Here is a 16,771-nt window from a genome sequence, read left to right on the forward strand (position 1 = left end):
ACTCAGATTAATTACATCACCTTACCTCTCACAATTAATTGGCTTTGGTGCTCCACAGCTGCTGCATCATTTCGAGCTATACAGGTATAATTCCCATTGTGCATGAGGGAAAGATTAGAAATCCTTAAGGAGCTGGTGAAGTCAATGTTGTCAATGGTCACCCCAAGACTGGCTGGGATTGGTCTACCATCCTTCTGCCAGGTGATTGTGATTGGCAAATCCCCTGAGACCACAACACATGGAATGAAGACTCGCTGTCCAATGGAGAACCTTGGGAACTCAAAGGGCTGGATGAAAGGTGGTACTGAAACAAAAAGAAGAAAATGCTATTCATTAAAGAACTGCGAGTGTGTTCACATTTTTGAAAATGTTGTGAAGTAAAGTGATCACAAACTAGACAGCTGGCATGTAATGTAATACAGGATAATAAGAAGGTTTTAGTATACCATTTTTTATAAAATAATTCATTCCCAAATGCCTAATATTAAGGTGATTAGCCATAAAATGCTGATGTTTTCCAAATCAGTGATTTCATACCTTTTGTTTCTCCCTGAAGTTCTCCAGAAAACGCTCAGTTTTAAATAGATTTGGGTTTAAGGCAATGGTGGAATTGCTAAAACTGCTGCAACCCTATGCACACCCATCTGTGAGCAAGTCCCTATTGAACTCAATTAGACATGCATAGGAATGCAAGGAATGACTCTTTAAACTGCACTGCTTCTATATTGGAATGTGAAGCTTTCGCAGTCATGACTGAGCTCAGAATCTGAAGGGCTAGCTAACAAGGCCTGAGGAACCTACATGCAACATGGCTTGGCTTCTCCTCAGTCATCTACTTCCACGATGTGATATGTAACACAACGGGTTCCCAGACACAGCAGCATTTGAGCAAAGCTTCTGCAGCTGGTGCTTTTAAAGGTGGTTATGAATGGAAATTGTTGGTGGGAAACTAGAATAATATCTGAGGAGACGCCAACTGATATGAGCTCTTATGTGTTGGTGTTTTTGTAGACAAGAGTGGGATGCTTCACACTCACTGAAATGTGTTAAGCCAGACCAAACACAATTCTTGGCTCCCGATTCTGCAAGTATGACTTTCCTTTACCTTTTACTGTCACATGCACACTCTGGCTGGTGGACAGCTGGGGCTGAACGAGAACATTGCATGTGTATTCGCCCTCATCCACTTCCTTCTGCACATCGGAGAGCTTCAAAGTTCCGTTGTTTTCAAACGCTACTTGGCGATGGTTAAAAGGGAGCAGGTTAGAATTCTTGTACCATTTGATTGAGTAGTATGGATAACCAATGACACGGCAGTGAATGAAGGTATCCCGCCCGGCTATTGCTGTAATGTTTTTCATTGGTCGGATGCTTGCTGGCCCTGTAAAGGTAAAAGGAAACTCTTGAAAATAATTTAAGGCTGTATTTAAGCAGAGGAAATATTAATTTCTTCTAAATATACAATTCTTTTAGATACCGGAAATCACAGCCTGTGACAGTTTTTACTTCAAAGAGCCACTTAAGGGGTCTTCCTAATCGTTTGGTGCTTTTTAGTTTTTCTAGCCCTACAGCAGGCACACTAATTAACTCTTCTGCTACGTGCCTGCATCCCTGGAATACACACATGATAAAAATCTGAGCTCAATTACAAATTAAAGGCTGGTGAAGATTTAATTAATGTCAGATATAGGAGGGGAAGAAAAAACAAAGCTGAACCAGTAGTCTAGAATTTTTGAGATCATCAAACAGCTTAATGCTCACTTTGATTTATGCAGAGTAATCGGCATTATGCCACATAGAAATAAACCAAAATGTCTTATATACATAGATAGCGACAGCAAATGTGGGATCTCCAAAGGAAGAAAAAGACATGCAAGCAAAACAAAAACAAACAAAAATTTGAAAACACATTGAAAAATATTAGCTGAATTGATTAGTACAGGGAGACAGTTTTATATTATATTGATAGTGCAATCCTACGCATTTGTATTCAGAAATAAGCCTCCTCTGTGGTACTTATTCTGAGGAAGGAGAGTGCTTAGGATTACAGTCAGAGTGATATATTAGTAATATATTAGTTTCTACATGAGATTGCAGAGAAAAATGGAAACAGCATTAAAGAAGTCATTTTTAAGCATTCCATGGCAAAGCTCATAGCATGCAGTCATCTTCTCCTTTACTACAATGAGTTGAATTTGTTTGTTGTTTTTGGAGGAGCTGATTTGACAAGCACCTCTTACGTTTATTCGAGCCTGGTACAGGACGACTCCAGCAGAGTTGTTGGCAGTACAACGATAGACCCCGCCATCTCGGACCTGAGTACTGGAGATATTCAGGTAGCTGACCACATTTCCCTCAGAAGTGATGATCTGGCTGATCCGGTGGTTGCCATCTTTAATTATGGGATCTTCATCTAATGTCCATGTGATTGTAGGAAGAGGTGTTCCCTTCACATTGCACATTAAGGAAACACCCTCTCCTGGACTTACCACCTTCTCACTGAAGGCAGAAATTATTTTGGGAGTTCCATCTACAGGGTGGAAAAAAGAATCTAAGTCAACTGGGATGCCTATAAAGGAAATGCATGTGCCAAGCATTTTGGGTTTTTTAAATCACTACTAAAAAGAGGCATAGCTCTGCTCCTTCTTCTCTCTCCCAAGCCTCTCCACATTTCCCCTGACACCACAATTTCACACTTTCACACATTCCAGTTACCTGACAATGCTACCAATCAAGCTCAAGTTCAGATGACACATAATGCCAAACCAAAGTTTACTGCAGCATAGCAACAGGAGCAAAATGGCGGAGTGCTATTCCTAGATAGTTTAGCAATCAATCCTTCTTCCCAAGGAACTCCAGAATTATAGCTCTGTGAGGAGAATGTGGTTCTTAAATAGCACTCTCAACAAACTATAGTTTCCGGGATTCTTTAGGGGAAAGCCATGATTGTTTAAAGTGGTATCATAGTGCTTTAAATATATGTGTGGATATGACCATGGTCAAAGGTACCAAAAGTGCTAGGCCAAAATGTTCCATACTGACACAACCAGACAAGTTGTCAATCTTAATCAATAATAATCATAGCCTTCATGGAACGTGACAAGCACAAGGCGCTCTGTGAATACATAAGCACTCTCTGCTCATTCTGTGAATGCACAGGCCTACAGCTAACTGATGGACTGCTTTAATTGCTCTGAGCCCTTGTTTCATTTTGTCTAAGCTGAAGAGCAGAGACCCACAGCTCCTGCCAGGTAAAAAGGAGCATGTGAGCTGCAAGCGTCACATATCGACAGCAGGACAATGGTGGGTGGAGTGGAGTAGCAGTGCTGCCTCTTAGTGCAGAGCTAGGTCATTGAGCCTGAGCTTCCACAGCCACAGCCACCCCACCATGAACTACTATGGGCAGGACTGGCAGCAACAGCAGCAGATATGTTCTATGCTTATGGTAATATTTTATTCTCTTGTTAATTATGCTATTTTAAATGTGCATTTTATATTTGACTTTCTTTTTCGTTAACTCTGTTGCATTAAATGTACATTCTGCAGTTGACCTTTATCGTAATGTTTTATCTTGAAATATTTAAGATAATCTTTTAGTTTCTTGTTAACTATGTTGCTTTGATTGTATTTTCTCCAGTAATATTTTATTCTCGATTGTTTCATGTGAGGTTTTATTGTGTTGTAAATTGCTTTGAGATTTTTTCCCCTTAAAGATATAAAGCAGTATGGAAATGAAAATCGTCATCATCTTCATCTGCTCTGCACCATGATCCACAGGCGACTTCAGGACTTGCATATTTTCTGCAGACTAAAACAGGAAAATATTCCAACAGGGTCAGATGCTGAGCCATTCACCTGCTTTCTTTCCCTCTCTTGCTTGATTCTAATCCTATTTGAAGAAGTGAGGCAGTAGAGCAAAAAGTGTTTATGCCCGACTCCTTGGTGTGTGGGTGTGCACACACAAACACACACAGACCCACCACCTCCCACCCTCTCTCTGTGCATTAGCGCCGTCATCTCTCAGAAGACAAAAACAAAAACAAAAAACCCAACAGGCTCTTTATACTGAATGGGAACTGACACACGACAAATAAATCAGGGAACATGCTCAGTCTGTACCTCTGCACCCCTCCCCAGTGCAAGGTTAAAAAACAACAACAACAGTGACAGGCTTTTTTCAGATGAAAGTAGACATTATTTTCCCAGTGAGACCTGAGTGTCTTTGAAATCATTCCTGCTGTCGTTCTCTGATAACCAGCACTCTCTCGACATCATTATAGATGATCAATATGCTCCTTAGGCTCTCTTAGTCACAGGAGATGGTTGCTGAGGTAACTAGGCCTAGGCAGGTAATCTCTTCCTTTCTTTTTCTCTGACTACTCTAAAAATAGTGGGCATGCCATGGGCTGCACTGTAGCCTCATACTTTCTAGACAAATTGATTACTTTCTTCACTTGATTATTATGTGGAACAAGGTGTCGGTTACATATTGTGATTGCCACTGTTTCAATAGACATTTGTTCTACCAAAGAAAAAAAGTTGGGGGTGAAATGTAAATAACAAAACATGGGAATTTCTAGCACTCATAAGGTTTGTTTGTAACCACAAGGCTATTGTGGTTTTGTTGGTGCTTCAGTTTAACACTACTGAAGGCTTTATTTTCTAAGATATTAGCTAATTTTCACATTTTATTCTTACATCCATTGTCCTGTTCTAGTGTATCATATGCATTTAAAAATATGTATCTTTTTTAAAAAAAGAATAAAAGAAACTTTATTTATTTGCCACCTTTGTAGGCAAAGCCCACATGATAAACACATAATATCACTGTTATCAGGGTTGCTCTTACTACTAAGCAACCTACTTGGACTTTAAGGCAACGGTGCTTTTGAAAAGGGGTGTGATCAGAGAGACTCTTCCCTTCTCAGTACTGGACTTAGTAGGGAAAAGACAAAGGCAACCACGACATTTGGAGAGAGATATGGTACGCACTGAAGTCATTATTGGCTTATCCTATTGGCACTATATTGTTATTTTGGTACCCATCAGAACCAAATGTACAGGCTAGATGATGTAAACAGCAGAATGTGCTTCTATCACAGTTCATCTATGCCATCTGGATATTATTCATTCTCTCGCTGCCAGGCCCTGGTATCACATATTTCCCATAAATGGGGAAGTTAAAAAGGTAAAATAAGAAGTGCGGTTGGACTCACCCCCGAGGGGATTGATTGGTGCAAGTCAATAATGCAGCTGCACCTTATAGCGCAATGCTACTGAAATCCCAAGTATCACATTGCCCTATATAGCTAACAGTCCTATGCACACTTACCTGGGAGTAAGTCTTTTCGAACACAATGAGACTTGCTTCTGAGTATTTACATAGGATTTGGCTGTTAGCCCAGCTGTGATGCAATAGACACACACAATCCCACACCTGCTGGCTCCCACACAATCCCACACACTGTAGTCGCCATCCAGTGTCACAGTTCTCAGTTCTCATCCTCCCCCTTCCATTCTCAATGACACTCATTTGCTGAATGTGACTTTCCATTTGGTTTCAAGCACCGAGTCAGTGAGGAAGGTGCTTCTCTGCCTACCCTGCTGCCCTATAAGCCACTTAAACGCAAAACTGAGATGCAAGAAATAAATATGTAAACATGCTCATTCTGCACCTCTGCCCAGAAAACTATTCCGGCTTTTCATCTACAGCCTTGAAAACAAGCCTAAGTACTCAAAATTAGACAGAAAGCATGGCACAGTTTAAGAATGATTTTAACAATGGTTACTATGGCTGCATTCACTTGGCAGTTCATTCCATTTCCCTGCCATTTCTTTGTTAAATTCTGCATTATATCCGAGCTTTCACATGACATAAAAGCCACTTTCAGAAAACTAATGAAATATGGTGCGTGTTTAGCATTCATTTCTGTTATTGGATTCCAGAAAAAAATCCATCTGCAGACCCTTAACCTGGAAAATTGTGGGAGTAAAGTGACAGAATCTGGGGTGGTATACCAGCATAGTCCCCCCCTGCTGTTTTCATGGAGAAATAGAAAGGGTAGGGGAGTAGCAACGTTGCCCAATCGCGTTTGTTGCTGTCTCATGCCATGCCCAGCAGTATGAATGATATCGAGCTGGTACATTGGTCGAAAAGCCACCGTTCCATAACACAATGTGTACTGCAGTGTGAAAGGAATATTAAAAACCTAACAGAAACTCTAGAATTACAATTAGGAAAAATAACACACTCTTCCCCACTTTTGAATGCACCCTAAACCACTTGAATTCTGGACACCAATTTGTCCAGGCTTTGCTCTCAGCAGATGCACCTATCAGCCCCACCTACTTCTGCAACTATTTACTTCCAAGACGTGATCAGTTGGGTTGTCACTACAATGCACATTTTTATATAGAGTTTTTGAAAATACACAGGGCACCCTAAAACAGAAGACGACTGACCTTCTAGTACCACCTGAACGTAGTCTTGAGCGGACATCTTGTCCTTGCGTACAAAGCACTGGTATGCCCCACCATCGCTTTTGGCCATGCCATCCATAATAAGTGTTTCATGATTGATTCCAATGATCCTGACGTTGTTCCCAGTGTTGATGATTTCACCATTTCGGTACCAGAAGAGTTCATGGTCCTCTGTTCCAGACACGCTGCAGGACAAGGACACTTGGCTACCAACACTGCTCTTCACTTTCCGTGGACTGATAGTGGCTTTTAGAGGCTCTACAGATTCAAGAGGAAAGGAAAGAGGCAATTAGGAAAAACAGGCGAGTTCATATTAGAAAGATGGCGTGGAAAACAGATTGGTAGGTGATCCAGTGAGCTGTAGTCAGTGGTGTATTCCGTGAAGCTAGCTCTAGGGTTTTGTGAGCCCCATGGGTTAAAAAAGAAAAGAAAAAAGGAAAAGAAAAAAGAAAAAAGGAAAAAGTATTTTGAAATGGGATCCCTTCCCATATGGCTCTTCCTTGGCAGTGGGTAGTAAAGAATGCCCCCATAAACGTACAGAATGCTTTCCTTTACCACTCCAGAACCTTAACTTCAAAGCATCTATTAGAAAAAGATGCTCGCAGTACAAAGGATATTAGTTTGAGGAAGCACCTGAGACAGCACCCGAAATCACTGATAATTTTGTTCAGGAGAAATCCTAATGACAGCAGGAATTAAAGAATCCTGTGAATAGGTGCATTGAGCAGAGCACTTCTGGGGGATACCAGGAGAGACATTATGGTGGCAGCCATTTTAAGTTTGGTTGGAAGAGTTGCACAGTGTTAGACAAAATGTGTTTCTTCCACACTACAGTCTCCTGGTGCATATCTCCAAGCAGTTAATTAAATATTTTTGCTGTTTGGGTCTTTAATGCACAAGCCAGGGTATAACACTAGAGTAGTTGCCACAAACAGGATTACCTTGTAAAGCATGAAGCAATTCTCACTCTCAGCTGTTATCAGTATACTACCCCTAGCAACAAGCAATGGAAAGCATGCATAGTCCATTACAGTGTAACTCCTCTTTCAATGTTGCCATTGCGTGGACAGGCGGAGTCCCCAGATCCCGAGTGGTCCCCCCTGTCATGTGGAATAACAACTCTAGACAACGTGCTATGGGATTAAATTGGCCACAACTTTATTAAATTTCAAATGTGGGTAGACCTTGGCTCAGGCATTGGGTGTTCTCCCTCCCTAGTCCCCAGACGGGGACCTAGGGAGCATCAGGGTTATCCAGTGTGTGTGTGGGGGGGATGGGCCGGCTCTGGAGAACATATGTTCAAGCAGAGATAGCCGCCCCCGTTACGCCGCCGCAGGGGAGAGCAATGACGACCTTTCGGCGTACGGCCAAAGCCTCCCTTCAAAACCCCCTTTAACGGGGAACCCTGGTATCGCCGCCACAAACAGGAAGATGGACTAAAGGATTCCGCCCAAGGCCTGATACCGCCAAAGTTGTGACGTTTTGCTACGGGAAAGGCAAAACCTGCCAATGTAGGGAAATTCCTTTCCGGCCCTTTAACAGCGACCTTATCGTAGCAGCGCCCGCATACCTGTGGAGACAGGTTAACCTGCAAAACCTATGAAGAAAAGTTAACCTGCAAAAGAAGACATTAACTGAGGGTGGGTAGGGTGGGAGAAGCTCTGGAGCCAAGTGAGGATTACCAATAAAGATCCACCCTCTATTGTGTGGGCAGGTAATCCCTCCCCCTACCTGGCCTGGTTTCCCTGGCAATGCTTCCCCCAGGTGGGATTGGACAACTCACTGGGGTAGGCGGGGACCTCCAGGTATCCCACCTGAGGGAAGGCAAAGCCTATGCTGATGGGGCCACTCCAGATCCAGGGCTGCACGCGTCCACGCAAAGTGCGCCCCCCGTTTTAAGTGGGGAGCGGTCATTAACGAAGAGTGCTAAATATGTGGAGAAAGCAAGACTGTGTCTTCTGCTTCAAACTCTGACATTGCACTCCTTGCTCACACCCCATGGGCACCTGCACACAAGCATAACTTGTGCAAAGGCGGAGCCAACTTGCATGCAGGGTTCGCAATTGTGTGAAATATTGCTTATGTTCTCAGCTAAGATTCCCTTTTGCACTATCACACTCAATAGACAGATGTCCTGGGGATTGCAGGGGGTAACATTAGGGCCAAGGAGTTCTTCCACTACCAATTCTTGTGTCTATGCATGGACATCAAAGAGGCTTGGATAGCAGGTCCCACTATCTGAACACAATGTGTTCTCAGGAATTCATTTGTTAGGTGAGTGCTTAACACAATGAGCGATTTCCACTGATTCCTATGGGGAGATTTCTAATGCATTCTTAACCATGAAATTTTGACCACAAAATGATGAAAAAACCCAGGAAAACCTAGTTTGCAAAAGACAAACAAGGAAGAGTGAAATGCTCTCTTATTTGTCTTTTCTCTCCCCCTTCTTCGCCCCCTCCCACTATTGTTTCTGGTATAATAGCTGCCGTGGACCAGCAAAATAACCCAAAGATAAAATGGCAATTCCCCACTGACCTCACTATAAAGAGAACCACATGGATTGCATTTGTAAATTATGAATTAAGGTTGCATTCCAATACACACTTATCTGGAATGAAGTTGACTAACTCATCATAGGATTATGCTGTTAGAAGCCTCCGCTCCCCAATAGTTTAATTTTTCCCTATTAAGCAAAAACTAACATGCCACATGTGTTTGCCACGACAGCACCCCTCCTGCACTCCCAGCTGATAAACTCCAGCACTCTATGACGCACTTACGTTTTACGTGCAAGCGACCTATCACCTCGGCTGTGCCGTAATTATTCCACACCTCGCACACGTAGTTGCCTGAGTCCGAGGAGCGCGTGTTTTCTATCAGCAGGCCTGTCACTGTCGGCCGGAACCGGCTGTCAGGCTCCCAGGGTACATTGTCCTTCAGCCAGCGATACTTTGGTGCTGGGTGCCCAGATGCTTTGCAAGGCAGCTCCACTCGCTGTCCCGCCATGGCTTTACGGTGGTCAAATCCATCCAAAATAGATGGAGCCGAGTTTGCTGGGTCTAAAGAAAAGAAAAGAAAGAAAGTAGTTTCTTAGGGCCACAATATTTTAGATGAGGAACCATCTAAATTCCTCTTCTTCTAGAGCATAGGTTTACAACCAATGGGTAGAGGACCCACAGGTGGGTCGCAAGGCTCCACCAGGTGGGTCACAGCAAAGTTGATGCCGCCATGTTGGATTCAAGCTTAGGCCTACCAGGCATATATCTCCCAACTAGGACACATTCTACTGATGAGATGCTCATTTTATCAGTTTCCATGAGTGCTGCAATGTCACAGGAGAAAGGCACAAGCTATTTTCCCCCCAAGGTACACATTTCTGGCCAACCACATGCTCATGCCTTTCTCCTGCCACACTGCCAACCTACTTTTTATTTAGAAGTAATGATGAGCAGTATGTATACTAGCACTGTTAAGTATAAATCAAAAATGAAAAAGTTAAAGTGGGTCCTATGTTGCACCCTTGGATTCAAAGGCGGGTCTTGGAACTGGACTGGTTAAAGACCTCTGTTCTAGAGGAATCAGCCACCTGCTTTGTCTCCTCTCCCATTGCTGTGCTATTAAAAGCTAGGAATCATTGGCTTAACAGCATAACAAGGGTTATTTCCATGAGAGATTAGGAGCCCAGTAGAGCCACATGAAACTGGCTGCCTTCACAATAAGGAGCAGGTTTATTTTCACATCCTTTGGCCCACCCCCTGACCTGAGTTCAGAGAGAGCCCACGATACCTGGCTACTAACTGTGGATGGTGGACCTTCTAGCTAGTGATGTAGAGGTGGGAACAACTATAAAATCTTATTGTTCAGTCTCCCCCCCCTAGACTAGGTAACAAAAGTCTGGAGGAAATGTTGTTAGCAAAATTAATGTTGTTAGCAAAATGTTGTAGGCAAAAGGTTTCCACTAGCACAAAGTGTTACAGTCCTCATCCACCGACCATAGATCTCCCTCCAAATAATGTCACAGTTCTGTCTTAGGGTTAGTTTCATTTGCCTTAAGAACAGGCATAAGCAAACCCAGGCCTCCAGATGTTTTGGGACTACAATTCCCATCATCCCTAGCTAACAGGACCAGTGGTCAGGGATGATGGGAATTGCAGTCTCGAAACATCTGGAGGGCCGAGTTTGCCTATGCCTGCTTAAGAATGAAGCTTGTATTTATCTATTCATCCTTGGAAACACAATGGATCAATTCATTCCAGAGTCTCAAATTCATTGGAAGGGATTGTGATCTAGTCTGTCAAACATGCAGTCCAAAGATAAACCTTGCTTTGGGGCATAGTAGACTGCAAAAGCTCATTAAGGTACTCCTCATTGCAGGAGTGTGATCTTCCTTTTTCAGAAGATTGTTTGTGTGTATAACATCATAAACAGCTATTTTAAGACGAACAGGCACTTTTCCCTCTTTTATTGACTTTGACAGCTTTTCTGGTTTGTTGAGAATGGACTCAACTCAGCATGGTAGAGACCACCTATGCAGTATATCACTCTTTCCAAAAATTCGCCTCTCCACTTGCCACACAGTTCCTGTTTTAAGCAAGGCTGCCACTTCTCCTTTGCCACTGTTTTGCTACCCTTTTCATTTCTCCGGCATTTGGGGGTTCCTTGGCAAATGAAGTGCACAGCAGCAACTGTTAAATGAGGGGTGGAAAACCTGTGGCCTTTCAGGTGTTGATGGACTCGCAAACCCTTAAGCCTGCATGGCCAATGGCTAGAGATGATAGGAGATCTGTAGTTTCCCACCACTACCTTAAACTGATCTGGATCCCCCAAGGATTTCTACCTTCAAGCTGCTAGACAAGCAACTTCTCAGTCTAAAAGACAAAAGCAAAAATTTCCCCAAAAGGCTAGATCCCGGGCAGACACAAAACAATGAAGTACTTCCCATTCAGCAAGTGTCATGTCGTACCTGATACAAAAAGTCTAGCACTGTTGCTCTGTCGTGTTTCTCCAGTGTATCTGTGCCGTGTGATACATCGGTAGTTATACAATCCATCTTCATTCTGTACATCTATAATATACAAGGCTCCCGTGGATGTGATGAGAAATCTAGATCCTGAAAGACATAAGAATATGTGGAGTTTTACAAATCAGAAAGGCTTTGTGACTCTCCTACCCTGAAGAACTGCAAATTTTCCTGTCAAACGCCCAAAATGCACATTGTTGTCAATGATTAGACTCATAAATGATCAGTCGGTGTGTCACTACCTATCTTTAACTCAATGGCACTTCCTAAAGAAATATCACTTTAAAACAACAACAACACGCACAGTATATTGTGGAATCGCTCGAGAAAGATATAATTAATTCAGTATTCATCACTGCTGCAGCGCAGAGAGTATAAAGATATTTTAAATAAAATGGAAGAGTGGAATGAAATTACTTATTAGATGTGAGTCAGCCAGTGAAAAATATAAAAGCATATTATTTTATGTTAGCACTAAACCTGAGTATGAGATATATCATAATTAAATGGGCTGATATACATAATTACATATGATGATATGAATAATAAAGCTGTATCAGACCACATCAGACTCATTATATGAAAAAAAGAAAGAAAGTTTGGAATCAGAATGCGAGGAGGGGGGGAAGCCAATGATACTAAACTTTTATGTAACATTTGTATCCTGCCTTTTCTCCAATGTACATTGGGCAACGTACATAGAATTTATCCAATATTATTCTAACCACCACTCTATGAGCCTAAGTACTGTGGAAATATAGTGACTGGCCCAAAGTGACCCAGTGAGTTTTGTGACTGAATGGAGGTTTAAACTTGGGTTTTCCTAGATCCAAGTCCCACATCCCATCTGTTAAACAGCTGTAGAAAAATTCAAGAAGAAAGCCACGGCAGGATGACAACTAGAGTTTTGCAAATGAATTCACCAATTGTAGAAAATAGCCCCATGCAGGCATGGCTCTGTGTATAGGTTAATGCAAGGATCCCTGATCATTCTGATTGTCTGAAATGGCCCATTTGACTAATCCAAGAAGTAGACAAAGAACAATTTCACCCTTTCTGCAAAGTACTAGCCACAGATACAGGAAACAATGGCTGGAAACAGAATTTTAAAAAGGTTCTTGTAATTAAGGGTTGTTGTTTTTCCAGGAATATTTTGTATCCATTCCCTGAAACCACTCATTTTGGCCCCCAAACTGAAACCGGCGAACACCCACTACAGCCCTATATGGTATATCTGCACCACAGAAGCCCTGTTTGGCTATTTGTCTTTCAGCACTGCTTCTGCTCCCTGTCTAGTTCCAGCCCCTGCCAGCCATCTTCCACACAGCCCACCCACTGGACCCCTGCCCACAGAGGGGAAGCATACATAAGCTGTCCCTGCAATTATTGCCACATGTCCTTCATCCCCAACCTTTTTTGGATTGGTCTGCCAATAGTCAATCCTTCTTCCTAGGGAACCCTGGAGAAGTATTTCTGCAAGGAATCTCAGCATCCAATAAGGTGCACAAAACCTTTACATTCTGTATGCAACATCAACCTTTTTGTCTTATCCTCGTTAAAATGATGTCAGCCAGACATTAATAGCTATTGCCACATGTCATAGTTAAATCTGACAGTATCCAATTCTTACCAATAGGCATTGTTTAGAACTGCACACATCTTTCCTTATTTTTCTTAACAGATTTTACATACTTACATAAGGCTTGAACAACCAGCTCTGCTAAAACATAAAATGCTAGACAGAAAAGATGACAGAAAAAATAGAAAGGGAAAACCTATGTAATTTCTGATAGAAAACATTTTCATTAAAGCTGACAGCTTGTCAAGTATGACAAAACCCAAGTGCAGAACATTTTGGGTGCTGTACTTCAAAAAGTATTTAGGAAAGCCGCATGGATAGAAACAATATTTATTATCCTGTTGATCTTGGAAAGTGCTTTATTCTCTAAGCATATTTAATCTAATCACTCTTGATTTGCTATAACAAAATCTATTATTAAACTTGTCCGCATCACATACGAAATGAGAACTCTTTAAAATCAAAGCTGTGGTTTTTTTGTCCCTAGAGAAATCTAAGCTCATTTGCCTCTTTTGCTGTTTGCAACAATTAAGAGAATGTGGCAAACTTATCCAACAACCAGCTGTGCAAAAAAACCACGCCAAATGTCACAGTTTAGATTTACCTTGATTTTACAAGAATTATTGAGTATGCAGTCACCCAGACAATAAAAGGGTAAGAATTATGGCCATAGGTTCTTCCCTGGCTTGAATATAATCTGATCTGGAGGGGGGGAAACTCTTCCTTCCTTGCATTCCCAACCATACACAGGCCACCCCATACACTTTCCTACTGCTTCTGCAGTCTTCATGTCTCTCTTTCTCACTCCTCCTTTCATCCCCAATATTAGAAGGGAAGGGGTTGAGTTTGAAAAGGGGGAGAGGCAGCAAGACCTCCCTTCCCCAGCATACATTGTTGTAATGAATGGAGAAACATAGCAAATTGAGTCAGACTATTGCTTCAGCTAACTCAGTACTGTCTGCACTGAGTGGAAGTGGCTCTCCAGGATTTTAGGCAGGGTGGGTGACTCTGTTCCACCACACCAGTCACTACTGGGTATAGGAGAGGGTGTTTCCATAGCCTGCATAACTTCCTTTCTCTTTTGAGAGACACCAAACCCTTGCCAGTTGCTTACCACTGATCAACCAATGCTCTTCCATCCCTCCATGCCTTCTGCCACTTGGGTCCACACAAATGTTATCTTTATTCTTATTACTATTATTATAAAAATCTGATTTTGGAAGGATTCCAACACATTTAGGCATGCATACGTAAAGCCCTCACCAGACTGATCTTTGGGTGTGGGCATGGGTGTTCTGCAACATGTCATTGACGCAAAAATAGTGCACTAGTGGTGAATGTACACTGGATCATCCACATATCACTCCACTTTATTAGTTGCTCTGCAATGCTTTCCCCAGTGTTACCACATTATTTCCATCTGGAGGGGCGTGATGACATGCTAGTGCAACAAAAGCAAGGTGTTGGGAACTGCACAGAATATCTGTGGTATGAAAAGTTGGAGGATTTCAGCAGGAAGCTAAGGGATATGTACAAATTGGAAACAAAGCAGTATGTTCCCTCCAAAACTTTTATAGAGGTGAACAATATAGAAAGCGGGCTCACATACAACTGACTCAATGCACAGGATTTTTTATTTTTATTTTAAAGTGCAGCATGCTTATGATGTCTACAGGCAAGTCTCCATTTAGGCGGGGATACGTTCCGAGGCACCGCATGCTGAAGCGTAATCGTGCATATTGGGTACACCATTGAAAAAACCTGCAAACACCCTCTTAAAACCCCTTTTTAAAAAAATACAGCAAACTCCACTACAATCGATCCCTCCAAACCTCCTTGCTCAAACTCCAATGCAAAGGCTCCTGGAATTGCTAGGTGCTATTTTTACACCTTTTGCGCTCTTTTAGGGCCATTTTTGCCCCATTCCATGCCACTTCTGGGTTCTCAGCAATGTGTGCATGCACATTCGAATGTGCCTTGAATGCTCTTAAATGGGAAACTCCCTGCCGCATGCCAATCTTTGTTCACTTTGGGGCATCAATATATTTGCTTTCAGTTATCCTATGGCACAAATATGAGGCAAAAGACTTGGTGATGGAGTGGGTGAAAACTGCTCATCATTGCTCCAGATAACTACAAGATCCTTGTTGATTTATTTGCCAGCTTTGTAGCATGTTTGATGTATGAAGTTACACACATAGAATGAAAGTGGAGGAGCTCACAGCAGCGGGAGCTACATCTTGGAAAACATGTAAAGGAGGATGAGAAAGAGTTGCACAACAGATGAACTTTATGAGCCTTCCCAGCACTAGGGATTCCCTGAATCATGTTAGCTGTGTGCAGTAGAAACACCTGAGATGCAAAGAACTCTGCCGCTAGCTATGCATGCCCGGATGGGCCTTGGGCCTGTGAATCTTTAACAGCAGCCTGCCATTTCATTTCCAATGAGTGAGCCACATTGGATTTGCTCAGAAAAAAAGCTTCCCTAAAAAAACAGGAGGTAGGTAGCCTATGTCCAAAACAATCCAAATTTGACCACCACCATCCCCACCCACACCCCAAGGGCAGCAGACACTGAACAGGCCACATGGTGGACATACAGCTCTGCCCTCCAGTGCCTTGCAGCTATTCTCCATCCCCAGCACCTACTACCCAAGGCAGCCACCTCACACTGTCTAATGATAGGGCTGGCCCTAATAAAGCAGGATTATCAGGAGTCCAACTAACTTTCATTATATCTTTCTAGATATAGTTCACCTCGCATGTGAACTTTTTAAATTTAAGTTTAGCTATAGCACTGGCAAGTCCTGCCTTAACATGGCTACCCAGCAGTCAAGTAAATTATCAATAATCAACGCGATCATATACAAGGTTTTTAATGCAATCCATTAGCTTGCGCAATACCAAAAATTAAAATAAAATCTTACAGGCCTAAGTAATAAAGTTTTTTGGGGGGGCATTTCTGGTTCAGTACTGTCCTGTCCAATTGTTCACACGGATTATTATTAAAACAGCATTTGAACATTACATCAAACTTATGAAAACTGAGAATATCTTTAGACTGTGATGTTAAGTATTCCTTATCCAACTCTGAGCTCCCCCCCCCTTGACAGTCATGCTGTTCCTCTTTTAATATGGGTGAGGTTATCCTCCAGAAGGCTTAAAGTAGCATATTTGATTTTCACTTAGCAGGAAATAAAGTTCATGGTTTTATGTTATAGCAAACTAAATTAGGTTGATAGAAATTAAAAGAACAGATGGTTCCTTTAGCCAGGTGCCAAACTGTTAACACTTGCATTCTCAAACTCTTATCAGCTGTCCCTGTCACTTTTAACTTTCAGGATGGTATTTCCTAGCAAAATTGCTGATATTTTCTTCATCTGGATGCACAGAAGACCCAAAAGCTTTGAAACAGACCTGCTTGAACAAAATACCAGGATGATAGGACTCCAGAAGGCACACCAGCACCAAAGTCTGACTATTTAGGGAGAAAGATAGAAAATGATTTGGGAGCAATGACAGTTTTAAGCTGCTAATATTGTGCATGTCCCCTTGGTGGTATTCCTTGGATCAGCTGCATAAAGTTCATAAATGTCCTACTTGTTGAATTACAAAAAGGATCAAACAAAAGAGAAAAAGGTTACTTGGATCAATACCATCTGCACTTCAAAATTACAATGTGGAATTTA

General features: G+C 42.1%; 1 protein-coding gene across 1 annotated transcript in view; it reads right to left on the reverse strand.

Moving 5' to 3' along the window:
* DSCAM (DS cell adhesion molecule) overlaps nucleotides 1–16,771 on the reverse strand; it is a 336,030-nt gene that overhangs the window by 134,814 nt on the left and 184,445 nt on the right. The window contains exons 4-9 of the mRNA XM_081859359.1: nucleotides 11,447–11,593; nucleotides 9,264–9,542; nucleotides 6,463–6,738; nucleotides 2,234–2,530; nucleotides 1,106–1,381; nucleotides 26–304 (exon numbers count right to left, since the gene is read on the reverse strand). Coding sequence (XP_081715485.1) covers nucleotides 26–304; nucleotides 1,106–1,381; nucleotides 2,234–2,530; nucleotides 6,463–6,738; nucleotides 9,264–9,542; nucleotides 11,447–11,593 — 1,554 coding nt within the window. The remainder of the gene's footprint in view (nucleotides 1–25; nucleotides 305–1,105; nucleotides 1,382–2,233; nucleotides 2,531–6,462; nucleotides 6,739–9,263; nucleotides 9,543–11,446; nucleotides 11,594–16,771) is intronic.

The sequence above is a fragment of the Podarcis erhardii genome (assembly GCF_964252035.2).
Source record: "Podarcis erhardii genome assembly, chromosome: 4".
NCBI classification, from domain to species: Eukaryota; Metazoa; Chordata; class Lepidosauria; order Squamata; family Lacertidae; genus Podarcis; species Podarcis erhardii.